The sequence below is a fragment of the Mastigoproctus giganteus genome, chromosome 12 (genome assembly GCF_048544385.1).
Source record: "Mastigoproctus giganteus isolate SK-2022 chromosome 12, ASM4854438v1, whole genome shotgun sequence".
Taxonomy (NCBI): domain Eukaryota; kingdom Metazoa; phylum Arthropoda; class Arachnida; order Uropygi; family Thelyphonidae; genus Mastigoproctus; species Mastigoproctus giganteus.
The window spans coordinates 45937143-45964688 of NC_143586.1; the positions used below are offsets into that span (position 1 = coordinate 45937143).

A 27546-nucleotide genomic window follows, 5' to 3' on the forward strand; every position below is an offset into this window, starting at 1 on the left:
CAAAATGTTCCACAAAAAGATGTATTTATTCAACAAGTTAACCAAGTAGTGAATAACATAAAAGAAACGCGACTTCCTAAATTGAATACACATGACAGTGCAGCTTTACGAGAACTTCGGGGAAATAAGGATATTATTATACAGAGGGCAGATAAAGGAGATACAGTGGTAATACTAGATAAACATGATTATATTAATAAGTTAGATTCAGTTGTGTCAGATACCTTCACTTATCGTGAGGTAGACCCGGCACTGTTTACCAATTTGGTCAATCAATAGAATAAAACGTTAACCACGTATCGAAAAAACGACTACATTAATATGGTTCAGTTAAAGGAATTGAATTGAACATACAATATTCCTGCACTTTTCGGTCAGGTAAAATTACACAAGACTGGGTTTCCTATTCGACCTATTGTTTCCTACAGGAACTCGGCATTTTCATCCTTAGCCACACATGTATATAACATTATAAAACCCTCTAGACAGGTAATACAATTTTGGATTAAGAACTACGATACATTATTTAATAAGCTTAAAGACTGTAGACTCGGCGACAATGACAATTTATTCTCACTAGATGTTACCTCATTATATACGAATGTAAGCATTGAATACACATTAGATATTATTTGGGATATGTTAAATAAAAACTCGACACCGATTAATTATACGAAGCTACCTATTAAGGAAATTTTTCACTTAATTAAACTCTTAGTTGAGGCTAACTACATCACCTTTCAAGACAAGGTATACAAACAAATTTTTGGATTACCAATGGGTTTGAGCCTGAGTGGCTTAACGTCAGAGATCTATCTCTCAACGATTGAGCAGATACGTTTGACACCTTTTCGAACCCGTATCACATACTATGGGAGGTATTTAGATGATGTTCTAGTTATTACTGATAGTAATACTATCCAAGACATTTTACATTCGTTTAATAATATTCATTCTAGACTCAAATTTACATTGGAAAGGGAGGATACGGATACAAAGTCATTAAACTTTCTAAATTTCACGCTTACCCGGGACTCGAATAAAATACAATTTAGCATCTATCGAAAACTTGCAAACACCGGTATGCTTCTACATTATAATAGCTATCACCCGTTCACCTACAAAAGATCGATTATCTTTAATCAATTTCTTAATGCCTATAAATATTCAATGACGGAATCTGCTTTGGACTCAGAAATACAAATATTAACTATCAGATTCTTAAACAGGGGTTATTCCATTACCACAATAAACCGAATTAGGGTACAAGCTAAGGATAGGATACAAAATACTACACCAATCAACAATAGTAATATCAAAAAATACTTTATTTCTGTCCCATATATTGAACAGTGGCACAAACAGCTTAACAGATTCTTTAAAGATACCGAATTTAAAAATGTAGCTAGGCCAATACGGAAGTTACACACTATACTGAACAATCGCTCGGTTCTTTCAGCGTTCGCAACACAAATTAATGATCTGGTATACAACATTTCTTGCGGCGATTGCGACTCATGTTATCAGGGTTTGACCTGATTTTCTCTTAATATTCATGTAAATCAACATGAAGCCTCAGTTCGTGCTTCTCGTTCAGCAGCGTCAGAATTAGCCTTTCATGCCATTAACGAAAAACATACTTTTTTATTTAACGAAGCCAAAATACTTAACGTTCAACGTAATTATACGCGACTATTAATTGGAGAAACCGTTGAAATTAAATTACGCCAGATTCTGTTAATGTTCGGCGGCCATATTTGATCTCCGATGCTTGGACCTTTACGCGCATGCGCGAAGACAAATAATCTCTATTTAAGTACCAGGTTTAACCCGATTCGGTAATTTTCATTCCTGTGATCACGACATACGGTCGAAAAGCGTTGTCAGCTTCAGGAAGGAAAATCGTTTTGAATATTTTCGTTAGATTCTTTTAATTGCGTTAATTTGATTTTTAATTGTTTTAAATTGATTTGAATTGTGTTAAATTTATTATTTAATTATTTATATTTTACTCTGATGTACCGGTAAGTTGTCAATTTTTTTCGTTTTTTCTGTTTTAATTTCTGGAGGGTATCATACGGAAGTGTTCTACGCACTATATTGAGGTAAACTCCTCTTATTATTTTACTAATATTATTATCAATGTGGAACATATTGAGTAGTACAGCTCTGATTCATACTATGTATTTATTAATGTTATTGATGAAGGTATATCACACTTAATGTCTAAGTTTGCAGATGATACAAAGGTTGGCAGGGTTGTTAATGTCAGTAATGACAGTATGCTACTGCATCAGATCTAGAAAAGTTTGTCAGGTTTGCTGAGAGGTGGCAACTGAAGTTTAACATTGAAAAACACAAAATACTGCATATGGGTATCAGCAACCCCAGGGTAATGTACCAATTGTGCAGTACTACACTCAGGGTAGTGGAGAATGAAAAAGACATGGGGGTAATTGTGTGGTCAGATATGAAGTTTCCTGAGCAGTGCAGACAGACAGGCTGCCAGAGCAGCTCATGGGGGTCTTGTCGATGATATACAGGAATTTTTATATGAGGGATAAGGAGGTTTGTTTGTTTGTTATTTGGTTTTTAGGAGCATTAGCAACTAAGGCCATATTGCTCCGGGAATATGAGGCAGTCATTCCCTGACCTTTCTGCATCCTCTGTATTTGGTGGTGATGGGCTTGAACCACGGTTTAATCAAGAAGCATGTGCTACGCACTGCTGCTCCTTCCCACCTGGTTACGGAGGTGCCCGATAAGGAGGTGATTATCCTTTTGTATAAGGCAATGGTCAGGCCACACCTTGAGTACTGCATACAGGTCTGGAGGTTTCATTTTAGGCAGGATGTAGAGCTGCTGGAACGAGTACAGAGAAGCAAGAAAGGCTTCAGTTCTGCAGATTTCAGTGTCTAGAGGCTAAGGCACTTGCGAGGTGGCACATAATGGCCTTTAGCTGCCATTGCGCTGTAAAACCTCCAACAACAACAGCAGCACCTACGAGGTGATCTGATTGAGGTGTATAAGGCCTTGAAGGGTTTGAGCAAGTTCAGTGCTGGTGGGATTCTTCCTCTAACTCAGATTACAAACCTGAGGAGGCATAGATTCAAATTGAGGAAAGACAATTGTAGAAAAATGTGCGGAAATATGCCTTTAGACAGCAGGTAGTTGATTGCAGGAACAAACTTCCATCTGTCGTTGTGGAAGTTGATAGCTTAAATAAACTCAAGGAAAAACTGGACAAACTTTGAGTAAATGGATGGGTGAAATGGGAAATTTTTTTTTTCCCCCATGCTTACTAATACTAATGGTTGCACTAATAATTTTAAACAAGATAACATAAAAACTAATAATTTTTAAAAAATGAAACATCTACTTAGTGGAGTTCACCTAGCCACTAGTCTTGTTATATTAAAGAGTTTGTCAGAAGAATCCACAGTCCATTCCTGCACTTGAAGAAAGTTATTGAAGATTATTTTTTTCTGTGTTTGAAGAAATTTTGGAACCTGCTTTTCACAAATTTGCACCCAACTACAACACATTATTGATAAACATGGAAGTCATTGAATGTGTTGTGTCATTAATTTCTCAGTACTGCTAAATATATTTAGTTCATGTGTTAATTTCTGTTTCTAAACAATATTTTGTATTCTTAGGATGGGTAAAAGGGTATGATGAATAAAAAAAAAGATCACCATGTTGATACAACATACAGTGTGTGGCAATAAAGTTCCTGGACTGGTGCAATAAAAAGAACATAAAGTGAAGAGCTCAAAAAAGTAATCACCATCTGATTGAATGTACTTCTTACACTGTTCTAAAAATTTCTGAAAATAGTCAGCAAATGCATCCAAAAAAATGTTAAGCTTGGTGGTTAGTTTTTCTTTGTTTTCCCAGAATCTCTTTCTTTTGGGGACAGTTTTCACCTTGAGAAAGAGGAAGAAGTCCACTAGATTGGGAGGGTAGGATGGATGGTTCATCTGTACAATACCGTGTTTCATCAGAAATGTTGTGAAAACATTTCTGCTGAAACATGAGTGGAATGGGTAGGACCATTGGCATGCTACAATAACCAGCTGCCTTTCTCTCAGAATTGTGGCCTCACCTGGGAAATATTCTTCAATAGCCTTTGAAGCACATTTGTGCTTCATATGCCAGCATTGACTCTCTCCCCTCCATGTTCAAATTCCTTGTGAATCACATCCTGTTTGTTGAAAAACATGATCAGCATAATCTTGATCCTGGATCTCCATAAATGAAACTTTTTGGGCCTTGGTAATGATTTTGAAGTCCACTGCATGCTCTGACTCTTCATCTCTGGATCGTACTGAAACACCCAACACTCATCTCCAGTGAAATACAATTGAGGAAATTAGGATTGTTTTGACAAGTCTGAACGAAGCCTTCGCATGATGACTTTTTGTTGCTTATGCTAATCAGTGAAGCTGACCTGCACAAATTTTGTGCAGACGTTCCTTTTTTCCCTAAATCTTTATGCAAAATTTGATGAATTATCTCCTTATTCATATTCAACTCATCAGCTGTCATTCTGAGTGTCAGATGACAATCTCTTGTTGCAGTTCCCTGAACTTTTGCAATGCTCTTCTCATTTCAAGAAGTTGATGGACGCCCACTTCTTGGGTCATCATAAATATCCTCACATCTGGCTTTGAACTGCTTATACCATTCAGACACATTAGTATGAATTAATGTTTCATCACCATAAACAGTTTTTAACATTTGATACATTTCTTTTGCAGATTTTCCCAATTTAAAGCAAAATTTGATATTCATTCATTGCTACATCGCAAAATCATGACACAGAACTTAATGCTACTAAAAACAAAACTGGTTGTTACTTGCGACCTGTCAACCTGCTGGAAAACGTCTCTATTTGTTGGAGGAATTTTGAACTACAACTTACCACTTCCATTTATTTTCAGACTTAGCCAACAGGACCACAACAGCACCAGTCCAGAAACTTTATTACCACAACTTGTATATTGTTATTATTATTGCATAGGTCTATTCAGGGAAAATAAAATACACTTTTGAAAATTGGTATGCACATGGTGCTTTCCTTGAATTGTGGGAGGTATGCCACTGGGGCTTTCTCCTGGACAGCAGACAAGGTGGGATGTGAAGTCTTTGCTCCTGTTGTTATAGGGACCTGATTTTCAGAGAGAGATTCTTATGCCAATGTCTCTCCCCACCTTGAAAATTTGGGCCACAACATCAACCTGCATCAACTCTCATTGCGGAATGTAATGAGAGTTGATGCAGAGGTTGAATTCAACATATAATGCAGCATTTGAAAGATATTTGTTTGTCATTTTGTATGTATCTTATGTAATGTTAGTTAATTGAAAAAGTTGGTTAAAGTGGGGAATCATAAAAAGTATAGGTAAATGTCTTAATTTTATTTTCATTTAAAACGTGTGCACATTCATTTACATAAAATCAATAATTTTCATCAATTTACACCGATGAGCCAAAACATTATGACCACCTACCTAATATGACGTTGGTCTTCCATATGCAGCCAAAACAGCTCGTACCTGACGAGGCATGGATGCTACAAGATTTCTAAATGTGTCTTGTGGTATCTGGTACCAACACATAACCAGCAGATCCTTTAACTCCTGTAAGGTCTGTGGTTGAGACGTCGCAGATCGGAGTTGCTGTTCCAACACAAACCACAGATGCTCGATGGGATTGATGTCTCGGGAATTTGGAGGACAAGGCAGTACCATGTTCAGTGAACCAGTCTCGAATAATCCGGGCAGTGTGACATGGCACATTATCCTGCTGAAAGATGGTACTGCTGGAGGGGAAGACCGTTGCCATGAAAGGGTGTACCTGGTTAACGATGATGTTTAGATTTTTTCTTTTATTTATTTACATAAACAGAAACCATTCTATTTACAATCATTCGAACTTGTGTAAGAAACTCCAGCAGAAAATGGAGTTTCTCTTACAAAATTATAAAACGCAACAAGACTCAAAAGTAAAAGAAATGCATGTATGCACACTCAATGACATTTATGTATGTGTGTATGTATGTGGCCTGTTTGTAGCGGGTCCATCCCCGCAGATTGTCTATCTTGACTACAGAATCTGTGTAAGCAGGGCCCGAAATGTGAGCAGCCAACACCTGAGCAACTGCTGCCTGATGCCCGTCCCAAGGCACGTGGAGCTGGGTATAATCTACTATCTGCACCTCAGTAGTGCGCTAAAATCCCTCATCCACTGGAGGTAGTGCAATATTAGTGGATGCATGCCAGCAATCCCGTACTCAGGATGCCCAGTAGTGAGTACCAGCAGAAGGAAAAAAAAAAAAAATAATAATAATAATTAAAAAAAAAAAAAAAAAAACACCAGTGGTTGACATCTCTGAACAACCTCAGAGATCAAAAGAAATCAAGTCCAGGATGACTTGTAGGTGACACAGGGAACAGCTCAGCAAGAGCTTGTTGAATTATCCAGTGTGGTGAATCATCTGCATCCTTCTGCTGAAGACATCATTGGTGAAGATTTGAAGGGCTTGAAAGTTAAGTCTCATTTTCAATTAAGGCTTTAAGATTGACTTCTGAGATGTTCTGAACCTTATTTTTAAGTGTTGTCCGTTGTTCTTCTTAGTTGGAGCAGGACAGTAGGATGTGGTTCCAGGATTCCTCTTCCCCACAGTAGCAAACTGCTCCAATTTGCCAATCCGAATTGGAACAGTTTCACTTTATGAGCACCATGTCCTGTTAGGGTGTAGGACGTGCTCACGGATGGGTAGAACCAATTACAATTGTACAAATTGGAGCAGAATGGTATTAAGGGTAAGTTGCTACAATGGATAAAAGGATGGTTAAGTGGGAGAAGACAGAGGGTGGTAATCAATGGGTGCTGCTCTTCTTGGACTAATGTTATTAGTGGAGTCAGACGGTTCGGTGTTAGGTCCACTGTTGTTTTGTATATTTATCAATGATATTGATGAAGGTATATCAGGCTTAATGTCGAAGTTTGCAGATGAAACAAAGGTTGGCAGGGTTGTTAATGACAGTAATGGCAGTATGCTACTGCAGCAGGATCTAGATAATTTGGGCAGATGGGCTAAGAAGTGGCAACTGAAGTTTAACCTTGACAAATGCAAAGTACTGCATATGGGTAGAAGTAACCCCAGAGAAACATACCAACTGTGTGGTACTACACTTAAGGTGGTAGAAAATGAAAAAGACCTGGGAGTAATTGTGCAGTCAGATATGAAGTTTTCTGAGCAATGCAGACAGGCTGCCAGGGCAGGTCATGGGGTTTTGTCAATGATATATAGGAATTTTGCTAGCAGGGAGAAGGAGGTGATTGTCCCTCTGTATGAGGCAATGGTCAGGCCATGCCTTGAGTACTGCGTACAGGTCTGGAGGCCTCATTTTAGGAAGGATGTAGATTTGCTTGAACGTGTACAGAGAAGGGCAACATGATTGGTGAGTGGAATGAAGGGATCCTCTTACCAAGAGAGGCTTAAGTTCTGCAAATTGTAGTGGCTGGAGACTAGGCATCTGCGCGGTGATCTGATTGAGGTGTATAAGGCCTTGAATGGGTTGAGCATGCTGAATTCTGATGGGATCCTTCCACTTGTTCAGATTACGAACCTAAGGGGGCATAAATTCAAATTAAGAAAAGACAGATGTAGAATAGATGTGCGGAAATTTTCCTTTAGCCAGCGGGTGGTTAATTGCTGGAACAAACTTCCATCTGTCGTTGTGGAAGTTGATAGGTTGAATAAATTTAAGGAGGAACTGGACAGGCATTTGGAGGGAATGGTGTGATTTTTTTTTTTTTTTTTTTTTTGGCTGATGCTGCATAACCTCATACACTTGCTTTCTTGCTTCACATGCCACTACTACAATGCGGCTTATTCATGGCAAAGATGACATCTGGGATGAAATGTCTGGTGACCTCTCATCCCATCTAAGCTGGAAAATTTTTTCCTGTTTGATATTTGTAGCAGGATTGCAGTCTATTCCAAGGAGTGAAGTTGGTAGGCCTTTTTTGTGTTTGTAGATGCAGCCTCTATAAGCTATATATAGGTCTAGGGGAAGGGCCCCTAATAGAACTTGCAGTGATTTAGTTGAGGTTGTTCTTGGTATTCAGTGTGTTGCAAGCAGCATGGTTCTTTGCATGGAAAGGAGTTTGGGCCGGACTTTACTGTTAGTGACCCTATGGAACCAGAGCATAGGAGGCAGTTGGCATAGTAAGCAGCATAGGAGGCAGTTGCGAAGAACACAGCTTTATAGTACAGAGATAGGGTTCTTTTGATGAGTCGCCAGACCGAATGGGAGATCCTGATGCCGGCTGCAGTGAAGGCTTGTTTGCCAAACTGTTCTTGTGTGGTTGGAAACTGAGCCTGTCGTCCAATATTATGCCAAGGTGTTTATTTTGTGCCACATATGGAATTTGCTTCCTGTGAATAAGCACTTTAGGGGGTCTGCAGTAATCCAGCATGTTTTTGAAGATCATTAGCTTTGTTTTTGTGTTTGATATTTTTAATTTATTTGTGAGGGTCCAGCTTACCAGGTCATCCAGGAGAATCTTTGCTTGGTCAAGGATTTTCCTGGATCTTCCTGCAGTACAAATAACCAAGTTGTCTGCATAGGCAAAATTGACACAGTTGTGAAAAGCTTCTGTTGAGCCACTGGTCAAGTATGGAGTTCAAAAGGAATGGTTCTAGCACTGACCCCTGTGGGCAACCTCTGTTTATAAATTTTGAATATGACAGGTTGGCCAGTGACCTGGATTGATCTGTTACTTAAGTAGGATCTTATGACTTTGTAAAGATATTGATTGCAGTTTGCCAGTCTAAGGGACCTGAGGGAACTCTCCCACCAAAGGGTATCAAAGGCACTCTCAAAATCCACAAAGATGGCTATCTCATAGACTGCTGTGGAATGTATAAAGTTGATGTTTAGGTAGGTGGTAGACACCAGAGTATCCGGCACATGGATGACTGGACCCAGGGTATCCCAGCAGAACATTTGCCCAAAGTACGACACTGCTGCCACCGTCTTGTTTTCATCCCACGGTGCATCCATGCACCATCACTTCCCCAGGTAAACACATTTCCTGTTGCATCATGTGGATGTACCCTGCCGTCCACATGATTCATCGGACCAGACGACCTTCCAGTCACTCAAGGTCCAGTTTTGATGCTCGCATGCCAATTGTAGGCACTGTCGCCGGTGAACCGTGGTTATCATGGTCACTCAGAGTGGTTATGCAGCCCCATTTTCAGCAGGGTTTGATGTACTATGTATTGTGACACATTACTCCCATCGCCAGCATTCCAATTACTGGCGAGTTGCACCAGTTGCCCTTCTGTTGCCATGTACCATCCGGTAGAGCCTTCGCTCACCTCGAGCATTAATGAGCTGTGGTCATCCAACACCTTGCCAGCGGTTCGTGGATTCCCCCTCCTCTGACCACTTTCAGTAGGTACTAACCACGGCTGGCCATGAGCATCCCACCAGCTGTGACGTTTTGGATAAGCTCTGACCCAGTTGTATGGCCATTACAATTTGGCCTTTGTCAAACTCGCTTAAGTCTGCTTTTTTTTTTATGAGAACCCCAAACACGAGAGGTATTATAACCTATAGTACTTAGTACCGTGCTTGGGTTGGAGGTTGAGAAGACGAAAGAAGATATTTGTTGATATTGGACTTGAACTTCTGTAGATTGTAATTTTCAGGAAATACGTATGAAGGAAGGTTGTTCCAGAAAACGGCAGTTGAATGAATAAATGAGGAAGATGAAAAGTTGGTTCTGTGGGTTTGAAGTTGGACAGTAAATGGATGTTGGCTGGTGGCGGCACGTGTTCGGACTGTTTTGAAAGAGAGAGCGGGAATTATAGAAGCCAATTCAGAAGAACAGTGCACATGGAAGTATCTGTAGAAGAGGCATGCAGCAGAAACAGTGCGTCTATGAGAAAGCAAGTGGAGAGACTCTGTTAGAGATGAATCATTAATTAACCTAACTGCCCTCTTCTGAATGGAATCAAGAAGCCTGAGAGAGGTTTTGGGGGCACCACCCCAGATGTGGGAACAATATTCCATGGCAGGGCGGATTTGCGATTTATACAGAGTGAGCAGCTGTTTGGGAGAAAAGTAACGCCGAGAGCGAAAGAGAAAACCAAGTTTTTTAGATGCAGAGGAAGCAATATTTGTAATGTGCTTGTGCCAAGAGAGATTAGAAGTCAGGGTAATCCCCAAAAGAGATATATCATTTTGCCTAGAAATCAGAGTGTCACTAAAGATAAGCATAGGAGCAGAAGAATCCTTTTTGCGAGATATAAGACAAGATTGAGTTTTAGAAGGGTTGAAATCAATTAAGTTGTCTTTGCCCCACTGGAGAATTACCTGAAGATCGGCATTTAAGGAATTGGCAGCAGAATTTCGAGAACTTGAAGCTGATTGAGCTGGACAAGGTTTCTCAAAATTAAGGTTGAGTGCAATGTGCTATCATCGGCAAAACTATGGATAGGATTTCTAGTCAATGGAAGAAGGTCATTGATATACAAGAGGAAAAGAGTGGGGGAAAGAACTGAACCTTGGGGGACACCAGCATTAGTGGAGAAGTTAGAAGACAGAGAGCCATCTACCATCACCCTCAGTGAGCGACCAGAGAGAAAACTGGATAACCAATTACTAAAAACAGTTGGCAAACCATAAGATGGAAGCTTGTTTAGAAGACCTTTATGCCAAACACGATCAAAAGCCTTTGAGATGTCAAGAGAAACTACTTGTGTTTCACCGAACCTTTCCATTGAATTAGTCCATAAATGGGTAACATAAGCCAGAATATCACCAGTGGATCGACACTGACGGAATCCATACTGGCAATCGTTGATCAGACGGAAGGTTTTTAGGTAGTTTAAGAGTTGGCGGTTAATTGATTTCTCCATTACTTTAGAAAGAGTAGAAGTAATTGCAATGGAACGATAATTGGATGGGAGGGATTTGTCACCCTTTTTAGGAACTGGCTGGATATGAGCAAATTTCCAAGCAGAAGGAAAAAAACCTTTGGAATAAGAAAGTGAAAAAAGGCGGCAAAAATAGGAGTAAGTTCAGGAGCACAGGTTTTGAGAACAAGTGGAGAAATACCATCAGGACCTGGAGCTTTCTTAGCATCAAGATTCATCAAAATCCTTCTGATATCCTTTTGACGGAAGACCACAGGAGGCATTGAATGGAGCGTGTTAGGAATGGTGGGAGGTGTTTTACCAAGATCATTAATACATGAGCTCGAAGAAAAATGGGATGCTAGCTGCCTTTCCAATCTGAAGAACAAGAGTAACGGTGATTAACAGAGCTCAGTATTAGGTGTTTTTTATACCGTGTCCCGACCCACCCAAATGTCATAGTTCACCTGCAGTTGCTTCGATTTGTATAATGACTCGCTGGTCATAATGTTTTGGCTCATCGGTGTATATGATGAAATGTGATGTTTTGCAGTGTAGTCCCTCAACTTTTTTTTTTATAAACATTACATCATTGACAAATCGGGCTATTGTTCAGCCCGGTTTGTCAGCTATTTTAAAGTTATATCTACTACATTATAGTGTAAAGTTGAATGCAGAAATAATACACTGTATGATTTCTGCCTTCTGTAATTTCATTTTCTAACAAATTATCACCAATTTGTTGACAGTTCATCTGAAAACAGTTAATGAAATATGTTCTTCATTATCTTCTTTGTAGTTCAGGACTTTAATTAGCATTAGTATTATTAGTGACAAATGATGCAGAAAAGCCCATTCAACATCGGCCAAAAAAAAAAAAAAAAAGAAAAGAAGAAGCAACCTTCTCATATCATCTGTCCATCTCTCCTAATAGTTTTAGTCCCTGTGAATTAATTTTTCTTATTGTCTAGTTTGAATAAATTTTTTCTTGAATTTATTCAAACTACCCACTTCTACATCAAATGGGAGTTTACTCATGTCAACCCTGGGTTAAAGTTTTCTCCAAGATTTAGTAAATGTTGAACTTGAAATTAATTCATCCCATGCTAGTGCTACATTGCAGTAAAGATGTTTTTGATGCTAATAACTTTTAGCGGATTTATAAAACCTTTATTCAAACTGCCCACCTCTACAACACCAGATGCGAGTTTGTTCATGCCAACTTTGGCCCAACATGGTCTTATAAAATCTATATTCATGTTCTCTGTTTTTTTCCAAAATCCAAAGCAAACTTTTCCCTCTTATGTTGTCTTCTTAGACTTTCTAGAACCCCTTAATCCATAAGTTGTGTCAAAGATTTTACAGCATTTTACAGAATAAAGCATTTTACAGCATAAAGCATATCACAGCATTTTACAACATAAAGATTTTGTCAGCAAAAATATGGCCTTTATGTCCCTTTCTTTAAGTTTCTCATAACTGGGATGTGAAGGGGTGTTGTCCAGAAAGAGAACAGCCTGAATGTCCAGAAAAGAGAAACGTCAACAACTTTCCAGTGTGAAGTGGTTTCTCCATCAAGACAATACCAGTCCCTATATGGCTAATATTGTGTGGCCAGTGATCACTGCCATAGGTGGGCGCCTCCGTAGCTAGGTGGGAAGGAGCAGCCGTGTGTAGCACACGCTTCTTGATTAGCCTCGGGGTTCGAGCCCATCACCACCAAATACGGAGGATGTGGAAAGGTCAGGGAATGACCACCGCATATCCCGGAGCAATATGGCCTTAGTTGCTAATGCTCCTAAAAACCAAATAACAAACAACAAACTGCCATAGGTGTCAAGGTTCTGCCACAACCCCTTATTTACCAGACTTATCCCTGTGTGATTTCTTCTTGTTTCCACATCTGAAGAAAGCTCTGAAAGGCAAGTGTTTCAAGTCCAACAACAATGCTTGCAGAGCCACAACAGAAGCACTTTACAGTCTTTTGAAAAAACGGCTTGCAAGAAGCATTTAATGCATGGGTACAATGGTGGAAAAAGTGTATAAAGTTCAAGGGAGAGTATTTCGAGAAGGAGAAATCTATAGAAGATGCAGATGATGACAATTGAGATAAGATCTTGCAGCAGTCTGCAAATTAAATTATCACCTCTCGTACAATGGAGGAAGGGAATGCAAAAATTACGCTAGCTAACAAAAAATATTTTTTGTTATACCTCCCCAATTAAAATGTGATTCTGAAAGAAATAAATCTGAAGGAATCAAATATCACCTTAAAAAGTCTCTATCATGTTGTCATCAAAAGATGCACCAGCTTTTAATAACAGCTCCTACTCTCGAGGGGCTGTTTATGCTTGGAGGATAGAGTTACAACCCTGAGAACATACCACGGTCAGTTAATACTTGGAGAACCTTGGCACAGCCTACAAAAATCCTCACCAAAAACGCTGTGTGCTCTCTTCAAATTGTAAATTGTTGCATTGAAATTTGAACCTAAGAACCATAGGTAGAAGTCTGATTATGTTTATCACAAGAAAACCAAGGCCAGAATTGATTGTTAAAATTAAGAGAATTAGCTTGATTAAGAGAATCTGTTTAAACAAATCAGCATGTCATACATTACTGGCTAGATTATGTGAAATTGGCATATTTTGGTAAAACGTAACTACCTCTGTATTTAATAATTGTGACATAATGTGAAACTATCATAGTGATTTTTGAAATCTACGCATAAAAATTGGTTAAAAACACAGCATTTAAGTTCTTGGAGGTAAAAATCGTGTTGGCTAGTGTTATTGATGTAATGATCTCCAAGAAGCACCTATTAGAAAACTGTTGAGGCTAAAAGAGAGTAAGGCTCCTGGAGTAGATGGGGTGCATCCACTTATATTAAAGAATGCAGCAAAGGACTGTATCATATCATTAGGATTACTACTGAGGTGATCTCTTTGGTCTTAAGAAATGCAAATATCTCAAATATATACTCCATTCATAAGGGAGGGGTTTGGAAATGAGTGACTATAAATCAGTAGGTAAGATAAAGGTAGGTAGGACAATTAACAATCAGGAACAGGCTATATTGCTTCAAAATGATTTTGATTGATTGTAACTGAAGTTTATTTTTACTGAATGTAAGGTTTTGCCTTTTGGGGAAAAGAAATCTGGAGATGACATGCAGACTATGGGTCAAGGAATTAGAGATGATTCAGGATGAGAAAGATTTAAGGGTTATGGCACAAGCAGATATGAAGTTTTCTTATCATGTGAGTAGGTTGCCAGGAAGGTTTAGCATGTAATATAATTGATCAGTAGGACTTCTGCCAGCAGAGAGAAGGATGTTATTCTTATTTATAAAATGGTAAAATCTCACTTAAAAATAGTGTTTGGGTTGGAGGCCTCACTTAAAAAAAAGGGGGGGGGGCATTATAAACTTCTTGAGAAGGTTCTAAAGAAGTGCAACTAGATGTTAGAAGCATTATGGGTTGTCCCTATGAGGAATGTCTTTGATGTGGACTGCAGAGTCTGGAGACTAGAGGGGCAATCCAATAGAGGTGTTCAAGGTACTTAAGATGGGAACAGTTCTTGCTGAGGAAAGTTGTTCCCGTCTTTATTAACTATAATATTTTCACTCTTTCCATCAGTGCAATGTTGCTTTTGTGTAATGTGTACTATATTATTAAAAACTCTGACAGCTATATTAAAAAAACTGTGGTTAATTGCTTATGTTTAATCAGTGCAAAAAGTACAAAATAATAAATAAAGTTATTATTTGAAACAATAATTCACATTATTTAATTTATTTTTGATATGATATTTATTTCATATCAAAAATAAATTAAATGTGAATTATTTAATTTATTTTTATTTATTTATTTATTTATTTATTTAAAAAAGGATAAATAAATAAAGTTTATTTATTTATCCTTTTTTTCATTTTATCTTTTAAAGGTAAAAAATATGATGGACCAGAAGTAGATGTTTGGAGCCTCGGGGTTATACTGTATACTTTGGTCAGTGGTTCTCTTCCTTTTGATGGAGCTAACTTAAAGGTCAGAATAATTTTTCAGTAATCCCATTTTGTTAAAATTTCTGAAGTTCTATAAATTTCAAGAATATATTGTTGTGATAACAATTAAAAAATGAAATTTTAATTTTACAAAGTGAAATACAGAAACTTGCTCAAGAACGACATGCTTATATATGATAAAATTGTACTCTCATGCATTCTGATGAAATCAGGTTACTCACCAAAGGGAAGAATACCCCCTTTAAACAGTCGTCTTAGTATGTGATTTTCTACACTGGTTTCTGGATTGCCACATGAAAAGTGCATGTGTTCATTTCAGTAGGAAACAACAGAATTACCACTTAAATCTAATGGGACAAGTCCAGTTAAACAAAACGTAAAATTCCTAGGGATTATTTTAAACTAAAAAATTGACATTTCTTGAACAGTAACGGTGTGACAGTAACTTCCTCCTCACTCATACACTAGGTAGGTATGAGTGAGGAGGAAGAAAATCATAAATATTTTACTTACACTTACTCATTTCAGGAAAAGATCTACTTACAGTACTCAGTCTGTATAGAATTCATGTACAATCTGATCTTAACTGTGGTGCCCATTTTTTGATAAGTGATCATCTTTTATAGTCTCGATCCCAGAGTTTACTTGTGCCCTGTGGGTACCATTACCTGCAGGTATTGGCTTAATTGGTAATGAGGAATGTTGATATACATTTAAGGATATGCAATAAAATTAAATAAATAGAAATAAAAGTATAAATTGTTTAAATTAAAATAGAATAGAATAAGGTAAAATTAAATAAATGAACTTTATATAATCTAAATAATACTGTTTTCAAACTTTACCAGTTATGTTTCTAGGGTGGTTGGTAGGATTGATCTAAGTCATAGTCTACTTTATTTGTGGGGATGTTTTTGGTTGGAGGGTTAGTTGTAGTTAAGAAGTTTAAACTTATTTTTAATTTGGGTTAGGACATCTATTCTTAAAGGTGTGTGTGTGTGTGTGTGTGTGTGTGTGTGTGTGTGTGTGTGTGTGTGTGTGTGTGTGTGTGTGTGTGTGTGTGGCTGTTTTCAATCTGAATTCCTTTGTTGCAGTTAATGTTATCCATGGCTCCTATTGAAAAGGCTTCTTTGTAGAGTCTATTGTTACAGTATCTGTCTGTGGCCAGTACCAATGTTTTGGAAAATGCCCATTTGTGGTCCTCTATCCATGTGTGGAAAGCTGGGTCTGAATTTGTTACTCTATCTTTTTCAGTGTCCTTCTTGTGCTCTTTTACTCTATCCATAAGTTTTCTCTTGCTTTGTCCTATGTAAGGGGTAGGGCAATCTCTACATTGTAGCCAGTATACAGTGAAACTTCCCTTTAACGGACAGCCATGGGGAACGAAAATGTGTCCGTTAGAGAGAAGTGTCCGCTAACAAGAAGTCTGAGGGAGAAAAAAAAAAAGAAAGGAAAATCGTTAAACGTTTAATATTAAATTAAATTATATACAGATTTTGCAAAATATTTTTGTAAGTAATATACATACAATTGTGCTATGCATATTATGACTTTATCTTAAGAAAAATGCATACAGTAATCACTTATTTTCTTCTGCACCTTCTTCCGGCCGATAATTTTGTTTTCAACATTTGTTTGGAGTGAAGAAACCATCGAAAGTCCTTCGGTATCTTCTTCAGCAGTGAAAAACATTTTTAAACGATTGATTTGTATGAGCGCTTCTTCTATTTTCATCGGTGGTTCGTCGTTAATATGTTCTTCGACAGAATGACCTCCTTCCATTTCTTCATCTTCATGAGGAACTTCTTGAAAAATATCGATGATAATGTTGTTGATATCTAGAGCACCAGCTTCTGTAGTGAGGTTTGAGTCTATATCTTTGTAGCCAGGGTCACTTGCAGCGGAAGTATCGTACATTATCAATAGATGTTGAAGTTGTTGTTCTTCTTGGTGCTCCACATTGCTGTTCACAACTTCAATTTTTGCGTTTGAGAAGCCAGACTTTACAAAACAGTTCACGACAGTTTGTTTTCTAATTGCGTTTACTGAAGAGGAAATCCATTGAATCGCATCTAGGATGCTGATTTTCTTTGCAAGGTCACTCGCACATGTTACATCGTTCATGTTTGCAATGAGATGTCTTAAAACACGTTTTCTGTAGTGAAGTTTAAATTTTTTTTATTATCCCTTGATCCAAGGGCTGACACTCTGCAGTTGTTTGGTGGCAGAAAAAACGATTTGAATGTTGGACAAATCAATGTGCGGGTGAGATGCAGCATTATCCATGAAAAGAATAATTTTTCTGTTTTGACGAATCATGTTTTGGTTAAAGTGACTTATCCATTCGCTCATGATATCTTGTCTCATCCACGCTTTTTTATTAGACTTCCAGTCAACATCCAAAAGATTCAACTTTATGCCCTTGAAACAATGAGGATTTTGTGGTTTTCCTATAACAAGAGGTTCTTCAAAGTCTCCCAGCATATTTGTACACAATAGTACAGTCAAGCGTTCCTTAGAAATTTTTCCGCCCTGGCACTTTTCGTTTTTTAGACTCATTGTGTTTTCAGGAAGAGCTTTAAAAAAACAACCCTGTTTCGTCACAGTTGTAAATATCCTTAGCCTCAAAATCACGACATATATCTTCCAATTTGACGGTCCACTCTGTTACAACCCCAGTATCAACAGATCCACCTTCACCACTTACGGTTTTCCAAGAAATTTTATGCGGAGTTTTGAACTTGTCTAGCCATCCCACAGAAGCTTTGAACTCATTTACTCCCATAGATTTCGCAACCTCCAAAGCCTTTTCCCTAATAATAGTCCCATTAATGGGAATTTTTTTAGCACGTGCGCAACAAATTTGAAGTCCAACAGTTTTCGGGAATGATTTTTGAACCTGATCATTTCCGTGTTGCCAAAATTGTTTGAGCAGTTCATTTTTTTCCCTTTAGGATGTCACTTACCTGCGTCTTCCCAATTTTGAATTTTGCAGCGAGATTGCGAAAACTATTTTTTTTTGCCGATCATACGCATTAATGAGTTTGATTTTATCTTTTAAAGTTAAATGTTTACGCGAAGACATTGTGCACTTCACACGACACTGAACAAAACTGGAAACTGAAAAGACGAAAGGCCGACCATATCCCCCCCCCCCCTTGCACACACCGAATTCATCAGAAGTTTTACACGTGCCTTAAAATTCTTGAAAAAGGGTTTAGAACCGCGACGTAAACCTTGATAAAATTCAGAGAATCGGAAATAGAAAATAAACACACGATTGAGGCAATATGTGGAAGAAAAGTTCCTAGAAAAAGGGCCTTGAGCTCTCCCGCAGTCCGTTATGGGGAGATCAAATTAAGTGCTAGTCTAAACGAAACAGTGCAGATTGCCTGTCCGCGTCCGTTACAGAGAATGTCCACTAGACAGAAGCTGCAAACACGTTAAAACCAATGGAGGTGAGTTGGGGAATTTGAAAATGTCCGTTGTAGAGAGATGTCCGTTAACGAGAGGTGTCCGTTAGGAGAAGTTTCACTGTATATAGTTTTTAGTTTTTTTTAGAAAAATTCTCCAATAATATTCCTGATGAGGATAAACAATTTATCACTATCCCCTGTGCACCATATATCACCAAAGAAATAGCTAAAAAATATAATTTTTATTAGGTATACTAAAACTGCAACAAAAGGACATATTAAAAACACTCATCTCGACCTTTCCCCTCTCCAAGACACCCATCGCTAAAAACCCTATATACTTTAGTGCAGGAAGGAAATTAACCTGGAGATTTGGATGTGAGCCAATTGTGTTATGCAACATTCTTTTCTTAAACATCCTTACCACACTTATTGGAAAATCAAGGTTTAGATAAAGGACGAGATTTTAAGGTGGCGTGTGGAATAAAGGATTTCATCCTTACAAAAATAATTTCACTCACATGATCTGAACAAACATTGACATAACAAGATTTACAACCAACCAAGGAAAAGAGGAATGAAACTCATAGCTCATCCTATTTTGGATTCTTGCCATGAGAGAAAGGCTCTATTAGAGAAGAGACCATCAACAAGTTATGATCTGAGGTGCCTAGAGGACCACTCACTCTGCAATGTACTTTGAAGGGTTGTTCATGAGAAAAAGACCAAAAATGTTTGGTGTGTGGTTAAGAATTTCTGTTATTCTTGTAAGTAAATGAACAGTCTGTGCAAGGTCATTAGTAATTTCATATTTGTTAAATAATAAGAGAAGTTTACCTCAATATCATACTGATGTAGAGCACATCCGCATGATACCCTCCAGAAATTAAAACAAAAAAATCGAAAATCTTACATTACAGTAACAAATAATTAAAAATCAATTGAACACAACTAAAACTCAATTTAACCCAATTAAGAATTAAGAAAATCAACTAAAAATTAAGAAAATAAAGTAAAAGAATTTAACGAAAAAATTGCAAAACGATTTTCCTTCTTGAAGCCGACAACACTTTTCGACCATATGTTGTGATTACATTCAAGCTGTACATTAATGTGTACAGTAAAATCCACAGATGTGGATTTTACTATGTTGCAATCTCCAAGATTTGCTCATTCAAGATAGAGTACTCAAAGCTTGTACATCTCTATCAAATGTTACTAACTTTACAATATTTCAAAGTTAGTGACATTTTTAGTACAAACCAGATTTTAGATGTAAACAACACCTATAAGCAGTATTGAAGCTCCCAGTGGGCATGGGAATTTCAGTAAATCAAAAATATAGTTTTAAACCTATTTCATTTTGCAGATGATGTTCTGTTAATTTTGGATTTGCAAACTACCACTAACCTTTTAGGTAGTTTTAACAACAACTTTCATGAATGTTTGAAATGCACTGTGAAATTGGAAGAGGAGTATAGTATTACATTTCTTAATCTTATAATTCATGAGACTATGCTCTGAGAACTAGTATTTTCAGAAAAAAATATTCGTACAGGCAGATATTTACATTTTCATTCACATCACCCTTTCAGTATGAAAAAAAAGGCAGTAGTCAATATCAAGAAGGTTCATGGTACTATTAAATTTAGCTCTCAGTATAATAGAATGAAACACAATTTCCATTCTGTACCATGATCAGTTTGCAAATAGAATTAAGCAAGTATTCAAAGACACTGAAACTTGCACAGTCTTATCCTACAATAAGCTATATGCTATATATCACGGATGTAAGGTTTATCAAGACTTAGACATCAAAGATGGAAATAATATTTAAAGAATAGCTTGTCAAGAGAACTGATGTATATTTATATCAGAAAATATGTCATATAGATTCATAACAGAGGCTACCTCAATGTGCAAGCTTATTACCATAAAAAAAGTATTAAAAGCAGTTTTTTACAGATAGAGTTCTCAACTGATTTTCATGATACAAAATGTAATCTGCAAATTAGTAGAGCAGATATTGTATTGTTCACACATTTGGATTTGAAATTAGGGATTTTGAACATTAATTTTTTCTGATTCTGATTTAAAAAAAAAAAACAAAAAACAGATGAACCTTTTAAATGTCTTATTACCAATCAAATTTCAAAAATATGGAAATCAGAACCTTCTCTTTCAGTCAAGTTAGCATCTATACTAGGTGGTTTCCCAGCATTTAAATTATTCTCTACAATTGTTTATGTCAGCACGAAGATGGGAATCTGAAAGCTCTTTGTTCGAGTTCCTTACTTTTTTATTTTTTAGTTTAGTGTTTATTGTTTGGATTTTAGTGGAATTGACAGTTCATCATGCAAAGATGCACCTTCATAGAAGGGGTAGGGGTTTAGTTTTTAGTTATTGCATCAAACCAAGCTGAATTGGAGAGGAATTAATATTGTTATGAAACTTGAAGCTCATAGCTAAAAAAAATGTACATATTTCCAGAGATATTATATGAAAATTTGGAGAGAAAAGTAAATTTAACAATAATAATTATAATAAAAAGCTAATAGGATTTTTCACATCTTTTACTTCAATTTAAAAAGTGTTTCAGCATAAAGTAACCAAAAAGTGATTTGGAGGAACCGTAATAAAAAAAAAAAAAAAAAAAAATTAGCATTAGTAGAGGTACATGATGCAAGAAAGCAAGCTTATACGTCATCAGCCAAAAAATAGAGGCACATGATGCAAGCTTATACAGCGTCAGCCAAAAAAAAACCCTTCCCATTTCACTGATCCATTCATTCCAAATGTTTGTATAGTCTTGCCTTGAATTTATTTAAGCTATCAACTTCCACAACAACAGATGGAAGTTTGTTCCCGCAATCAACTGCTCCAGATCCTGTTGCTATCGTCTAATATGTTGCTGGCTAAAGGCAAACTTCTGCACATCTATTCTACAACTGTCTTTCCTCAGTTTGAATCTATTTCCCCCTAAGGTTTGTAATCTGAGAAAAAATAATAATCTCATCAGCATTGAGCCTGCTCAATCCATTCAAGGCCTTATACACCTCAATCAGATTGTCTCGCTGGTGCCTAGTCTCCAGAAGCTGCACTTTGCAGAACTTAAGCCTTTCTTCATAAGAGAACCCCTTTGTTCCCTTCACCAGTGTTGTTGCTCTTCTCTGTACTTGTTCTAGCAACTCCTCATCCTTCTTAAAATGAGGCTAACAGACCTGTGCACAATACTCAAGGTGTGGCCTGACCATTGCCATATGGAAGGAGATAATCACCTCCTTATCCCTGTTTGCAAAATTCTTGTATATCATTGACAAGACTCCATGGCAGCCTGTCTGTACTGCTCAGAAAACTTCATATCTGACTGCACAATTACTCCCAGGTCTCTTTCATTCTCCACTAACCTGATTGTAACACCACATAGTTGGTACATTTCTCTGGGGTTACTGCTACCCATATGCAGTACTTTGCATTTGTCAATGTTAAACTTCAGTGGCCACATCTCAGCCCATCTGCTCCAGATCCTATTGCAACAGCATACTATTATTACTATTATTAACAACACTGCCATCCTTTGTATCATCTGCAAACTTTGACATTAAGCTTGATATATCTTCATCAATATCATTGATAAATATAAAAACAACAATGGGCCTAACACTGAATCCTGGGGGACACCACTAATAACATTAGTCCATGAAGAGCTGTGTCTATTGATTACCACTCTGTCTTCTCCCACTCAACCATCCTTTTATCCATTGTAGCAACTTGCCCTTAATGCCATACTGCTCCAGTTTGTACAGTAGTCTTCTATGTGCAACGGTATCAAAAGCTTTCCTGAAAATCCAAGTATATCAAAATTATTTTTTGTATCCAATTCCTTTGTGACCACGTCATAGTATCCAATCAAATTGGTCAGACAAGACTTTCCCTTGACAAACCCATGCTGTGTCTGAATTATTACTGCTGTCTTGTCTAGATGATCTTGCAATGCTTGTTTAGCCAGCGGCTTCATTATTTTTCTTGGAACAGAAGTCAAACTAACAGATCTCTAACTACTCATGTCACCCTTTGATCCCCTTTGTGAATTGGAGATACATTTGCACATCTCCAGTAAGTGGGGACTTCCCCCAAGTCCAAGGATGCTCTCATAATTATGGTTAATGGTTTTTATTACTTCCTTTGCCACCTCCTTTAATATAACTGGATAGATCTCATCTACCCCAGGTGCCTTTCTTATGTTTAGCTTCAACAATTTCTCCTCCTCTTTGCTCTCAGTTATTACAAAATCATTTAAACTCCCTGTTAAAGTTTGATAAACATCTAACCCTCTCCTCATGTGTGAATGTAGGTGCAAAATACTCATTTAGTTCGGCAGCTATCTGATAATGATCATCTATAGTCAAACCATTGATATCAAGTGGACCAATCTGTTTCACCCCCTTCCTTTTAGAGTTTATATAAGTAAAGAAGCCTTTGCTGTTTTTCTTTGCATGCTTTGCCAAAGATTTTTCATAATCTGCTTTCACTTGCCTAGCCTCCTTTGTGACTTGATTACAGACTAGCTTGTATCTACCATAGGCTTCTGTCGTCTGACGTTTTATATGCATCCCATGCATTTTTCTTCTCTGCCACGAGACTCATCAGATTATCTGACATAGTTCATCTTATAAATTAATGATATCACTATGAAAAATGGTCTTAAAATGTATTTGGAAGGTTTGATTTAGTTGTTTTAACCAATGGGCTTGTTTCATTAATTGATTAATTAACAATGATTAATTAATTAGTTAATTATGATTTAATTAATGATTTAGATGAACTGAAAGATGGGAACAACATGTATGAACTGATGGAATTTTTAAATATGGGCATTTATGTGTGCGCACATGTACATACATGCACAAGACATACCCAGCTCCTCAACATAACGTGGCCTTGGCCTCCCTAACTTACTCACTACTCAGACTTCCTCCAGTTACAACTGGCAGAGTAGTCATAGCAAGGTTATAAACTAGCATATCTGGATGTCACCTAGAGCATTACCATTATGTTCACTCTGCTGGACTATATAGCATTTTTATATAGTCAAGCAGAAAATTATACCAAAATTAAAGCTGTATCTGCTAAATGATAAGGATGTTAGATGTCATCATCATGTCTTCCATATCTTCAAAAGACATGACAGAAGAGATTGAGAGATGCTTGAATTACTTTGTTTTGGAGACCAAACATTATTTGTGCTTCTTTAAGCCTCAGTTAAGCCAAGTGTTGATGGGGATGAGTTGGGGATGAGTGTCATTAGGGATGAGTGTCATCTAACATTACATACTTTCACAGTCATCTGTTTCTCTTTGTGGTGTAGATGCTGCACCTTAATTTTTGGTGGTGACCACCCAGCACATTGGGTGCACTAATTTTAGACCTTGCACATGAAGGATATATTGATGGTTACTAACAGTCTTGCTAGTATGATATTGCAATTTGGTTGTTGCAGAATGACTAAACTTTGCTGAATTTTGTATGATTTCTATTCCACTTTAAGAATGTATGCAGAAATTTGAGTGGTGTTCAATATATATCTTTTCAACAAAAAAATTATTGCACGTGTGACTGTTAAAGTAAAGTGCAGCCATTATCAACCCACTGCAGGATGGAAGCCTCCTCAACAATTCATGCTGAGGGAAACGGACCATAATCTGCCACGCTGGTCCAGTGCGGGTTGGCAGATCGACCGTATTCAGCAGTCAGGGGCTTGAACCCCGGTCTACTCAAAGAGCGTGTGCTACTGCACTCCTGCTCATGACCACTCGGCTACGGAGGCCTGTCACGTGACTGTAGACTGTTGCTAATATATATATTGACATTGGTCAAAAAATCTTATTTAGTTAAATGATGATATGAAAAGAAAACTTGTCATTCAAATAAGCTATTTGCTTTTTTTTTCTTTTTATCTTATGATAAATAAGATAAAAAGCTATCATTATCACTAATGAAAACTTATATTTGGCTTTCTTTTCATTGAGATTTTTTAGTAGTACAAAAAAAAAAAAATCCAGTCTCTAAGCAAATTAATTAAACATTATTAATATTTATATTATCCGATTATTTTCAAAGGCAGCAATTATAAATTGTTTCCATGCTTGCTGTAAACTGGAAAGCCAGATGAAAGTAGTTTCTTAACAGTAATTCTTTCAGATCCTATTATTGATGATATATATAAAATAACTTTAATGCTTTTTGCATGGGAAATCAAAACTCTTAGTTTAAAGTACAGTAAACCCTCGATTTAATGGACCCCAATATAACGGATTTCGGATTTAACAGACCGGACAAATAATAATACAGTAATGTACATATTAATCTCTATGATATTATTTTTTTTAGGTCCTACAAACTTCAGTGTTATTATTAATTAAAAATTAGTAATAATTATCTATTTACATTATTGTTTTGATAATTACCTACTTTTATTTTTATAATCAAATTCAGAAAATTGATTTTTATTTTTTCTGAAAACATGTTCAAATAGCTGTTTTCCCAGATTACAGAAAACAGATAAGAGCAGGCTTGCGAGCTGAACATGACTCAGGACACTGAACTGCAGGTCTATCGACTCGCTTTGTTTCAGTCTCAGTCTGCCCCAAACTATTGTACTGTCAGGTTGTATACAGTGTTTCTGTGATTTCCGAATTGTGACTTTATTTATTAAATAAATTTGCAATCCTTACAATTTAAAATGGCATCAAGTGATAGAGGAGTTAAAAGAAAGCATGTGAACTTAAATGTGGCACAAAAATTAGAGCCAATTGAGAAATTAGAACAAGGCATCTCAGTAGCACATGTTTGTGAAATTTACTGCATAAAAAAACAGTTCTGATATCCATAAATCAAAGGCCAAATTGTAACATAATTTTATATTGTACAGTACTCTATATTGTATTAAAGCTTCTTTTTTTTTACCTTAAGAACAATAAAAAATGGCCCCCAGGTTACATTTGATTTAACGGACTTTTGGCATTAACGAACACCCCTTCTCCCATATTAGTCTGTTAAATCAAGGATTACTGTATAAATTTTTTCTTCTTTTGCACATATTATTAATTACTTCAGTCACTGCAGCTGAGTTTGCACTTCTTACAGGAATTAAGAGAGCGAGTTCTACGTGGGAAATACAGGATACCTTTTTATATGTCGACAGATTGTGAAAACCTCTTAAAAAAGTTTTTAGTTTTGAATCCAGGGAAAAGGGCATCACTAGAGGTAATTTTTTATGCTTTGAATTTTTCTTTAACTATTTTAATAATTTTTAAATTTAAAGTACATTCTTTATTTACTTTATTTATTTATTTAATATCGGTGTAAATACACCATAGTTTACCCATAAATTTAGCTACCTGAGTAATGTAAAGGGATCGTTTGATTTTATCTCATATTGTGGCTACCTTCACAACGAGATACCAGGTATTGCTCTACTTAGAATAAATAAATGCTTCTCTAGTAGAGGAGACTACTGTTATTTATTCTCAGTGGGCACCACCACCACCTAGACGGCACCGTTTCAGAGCTTGGCTCACTCATCAGTGGGCGGGCAGGCACCCTGATAATGCAAACATGCCATCACGTTTATGAAGTTAATTCCACAATACGAGAGATGCCAAATGGTGAAGATAATGATAACATTTTGAAGACTAAATGCACAAGGCATAATGTTTTATAGGTTGAAATTAACTATATATCAGTGTAAATACACCATAGTTTTCCCATAAATTTAATTACCTGAATAGTGTGAAGACATCATTTGATTTTATTGATTCTTTATTTACATTACAAAATCATATACATTTTGAGGATAAAGTGAATAATATTCAAAATTTTGCACTCCCCATATGGATTTGGTTGGAAGAAAGGGTATGTATAACTTATACAAAAATAATTTTCTAGATACAGGGTTAATTACAAGTCTTACAACTTCAACATTTTTAGATGTGTTTGCATATACAGGTGACCCCCGCTTAACGCTGATCATTTGTTCCGGAAAAACAGAGCGCTAAGTGAATCGGCGCTAAGCGAGCGCCGCTTTCCCATAAGGTAACATACGTATTTATGAGCTGCGGTCGGTGCCATAGGATATTTCCTAATGAATAATAAACAGTAATGAAAAGATGCACAAATGTCGGTCAAAATATTTAATATTCAAATATTTGCACATATAAAATATTCTGCATTGCATACGTATAATTATGTGGTAACTACTTGCGTATCAAAAGTAAATTTAAAATTCCAATTAAAATAATGAATTTAATTGAATTGATGAATTTAATCATGAAAAATGTGTGGATTTTGAGTTGAACTTTGGCCCTCTTCCAAATAAACTAAAAGGGGTATTAATTTTAAATCCCCCGCAGCGTTACAACCAACAATAAAGTCAACCGATCCTTCGCCGCTTTGAAACCTGGCATGTTTTTTTCTTCTTTCAATATGAAACTTCTTTTAGGCATTCGTTTCCACAAAAGTCCTGCTTCAGCTATGTTAAAAACTTGAGAAGTATAACACATAATACCCCTCTTCAATAATTTTAACAAAAGTTCTTTTTTGAAAGTTTCGGCTCCATGATCTGCACTTGCGGCTTCTCCCTGGATTTTAAATCTATTCAACCAGCCCTTACCAGTTTTAAATGGTTCCACATTTTTTTTTTTAGGCGAGTTTTCTTCAGATCATCATATTGGCTAATATCTCTCTCTCTCTCTCTCTCTCTCTCTCTCTCTCTCTTTAATATTTAACTTAACTGAATTCTGCATTGGAATATTATCTTCAATAAAATTAGTCTTTCCATTTCAATCCTAATAGCCGGCCTAGTCCTAGTTGCTTGCAGTGGAACAGCTATCTTTCCCGCTGCAAAAATTAATTCTTTATTTTTTTATAATTGTTCTTACAGTTAAAGTTGCAAGCCCTAAATTATGGCACACATCCGTTTGTCGTTGACCGGAATCGATTCGCTTCAAAACGTCTAATTTAATTTTCAAATTCAGTCTTTTTCTTACATTTATAGTCTTCGTACTGCGCCCAGACGTTGTTGCTTTTTCATTCCTATCAGTCATTATTAGCTCTTCGAAAATGTAACTGCGTTGGTTGAATTAATTACGATACAATATTTAAGTA

The 27546-nt window shown here is 36.8% G+C and overlaps 1 protein-coding gene across 1 annotated transcript in view; it reads left to right on the forward strand.

Moving 5' to 3' along the window:
- LOC150077008 (MAP/microtubule affinity-regulating kinase 3-like) overlaps positions 1-27546 on the forward strand; it is a 392997-nt gene that overhangs the window by 159656 nt on the left and 205795 nt on the right. Inside the window, 2 exon segments of the mRNA XM_090386570.1 lie at positions 14887-14987; positions 25528-25647. Coding sequence (XP_090242696.1) covers positions 14887-14987; positions 25528-25647 — 221 coding nt within the window.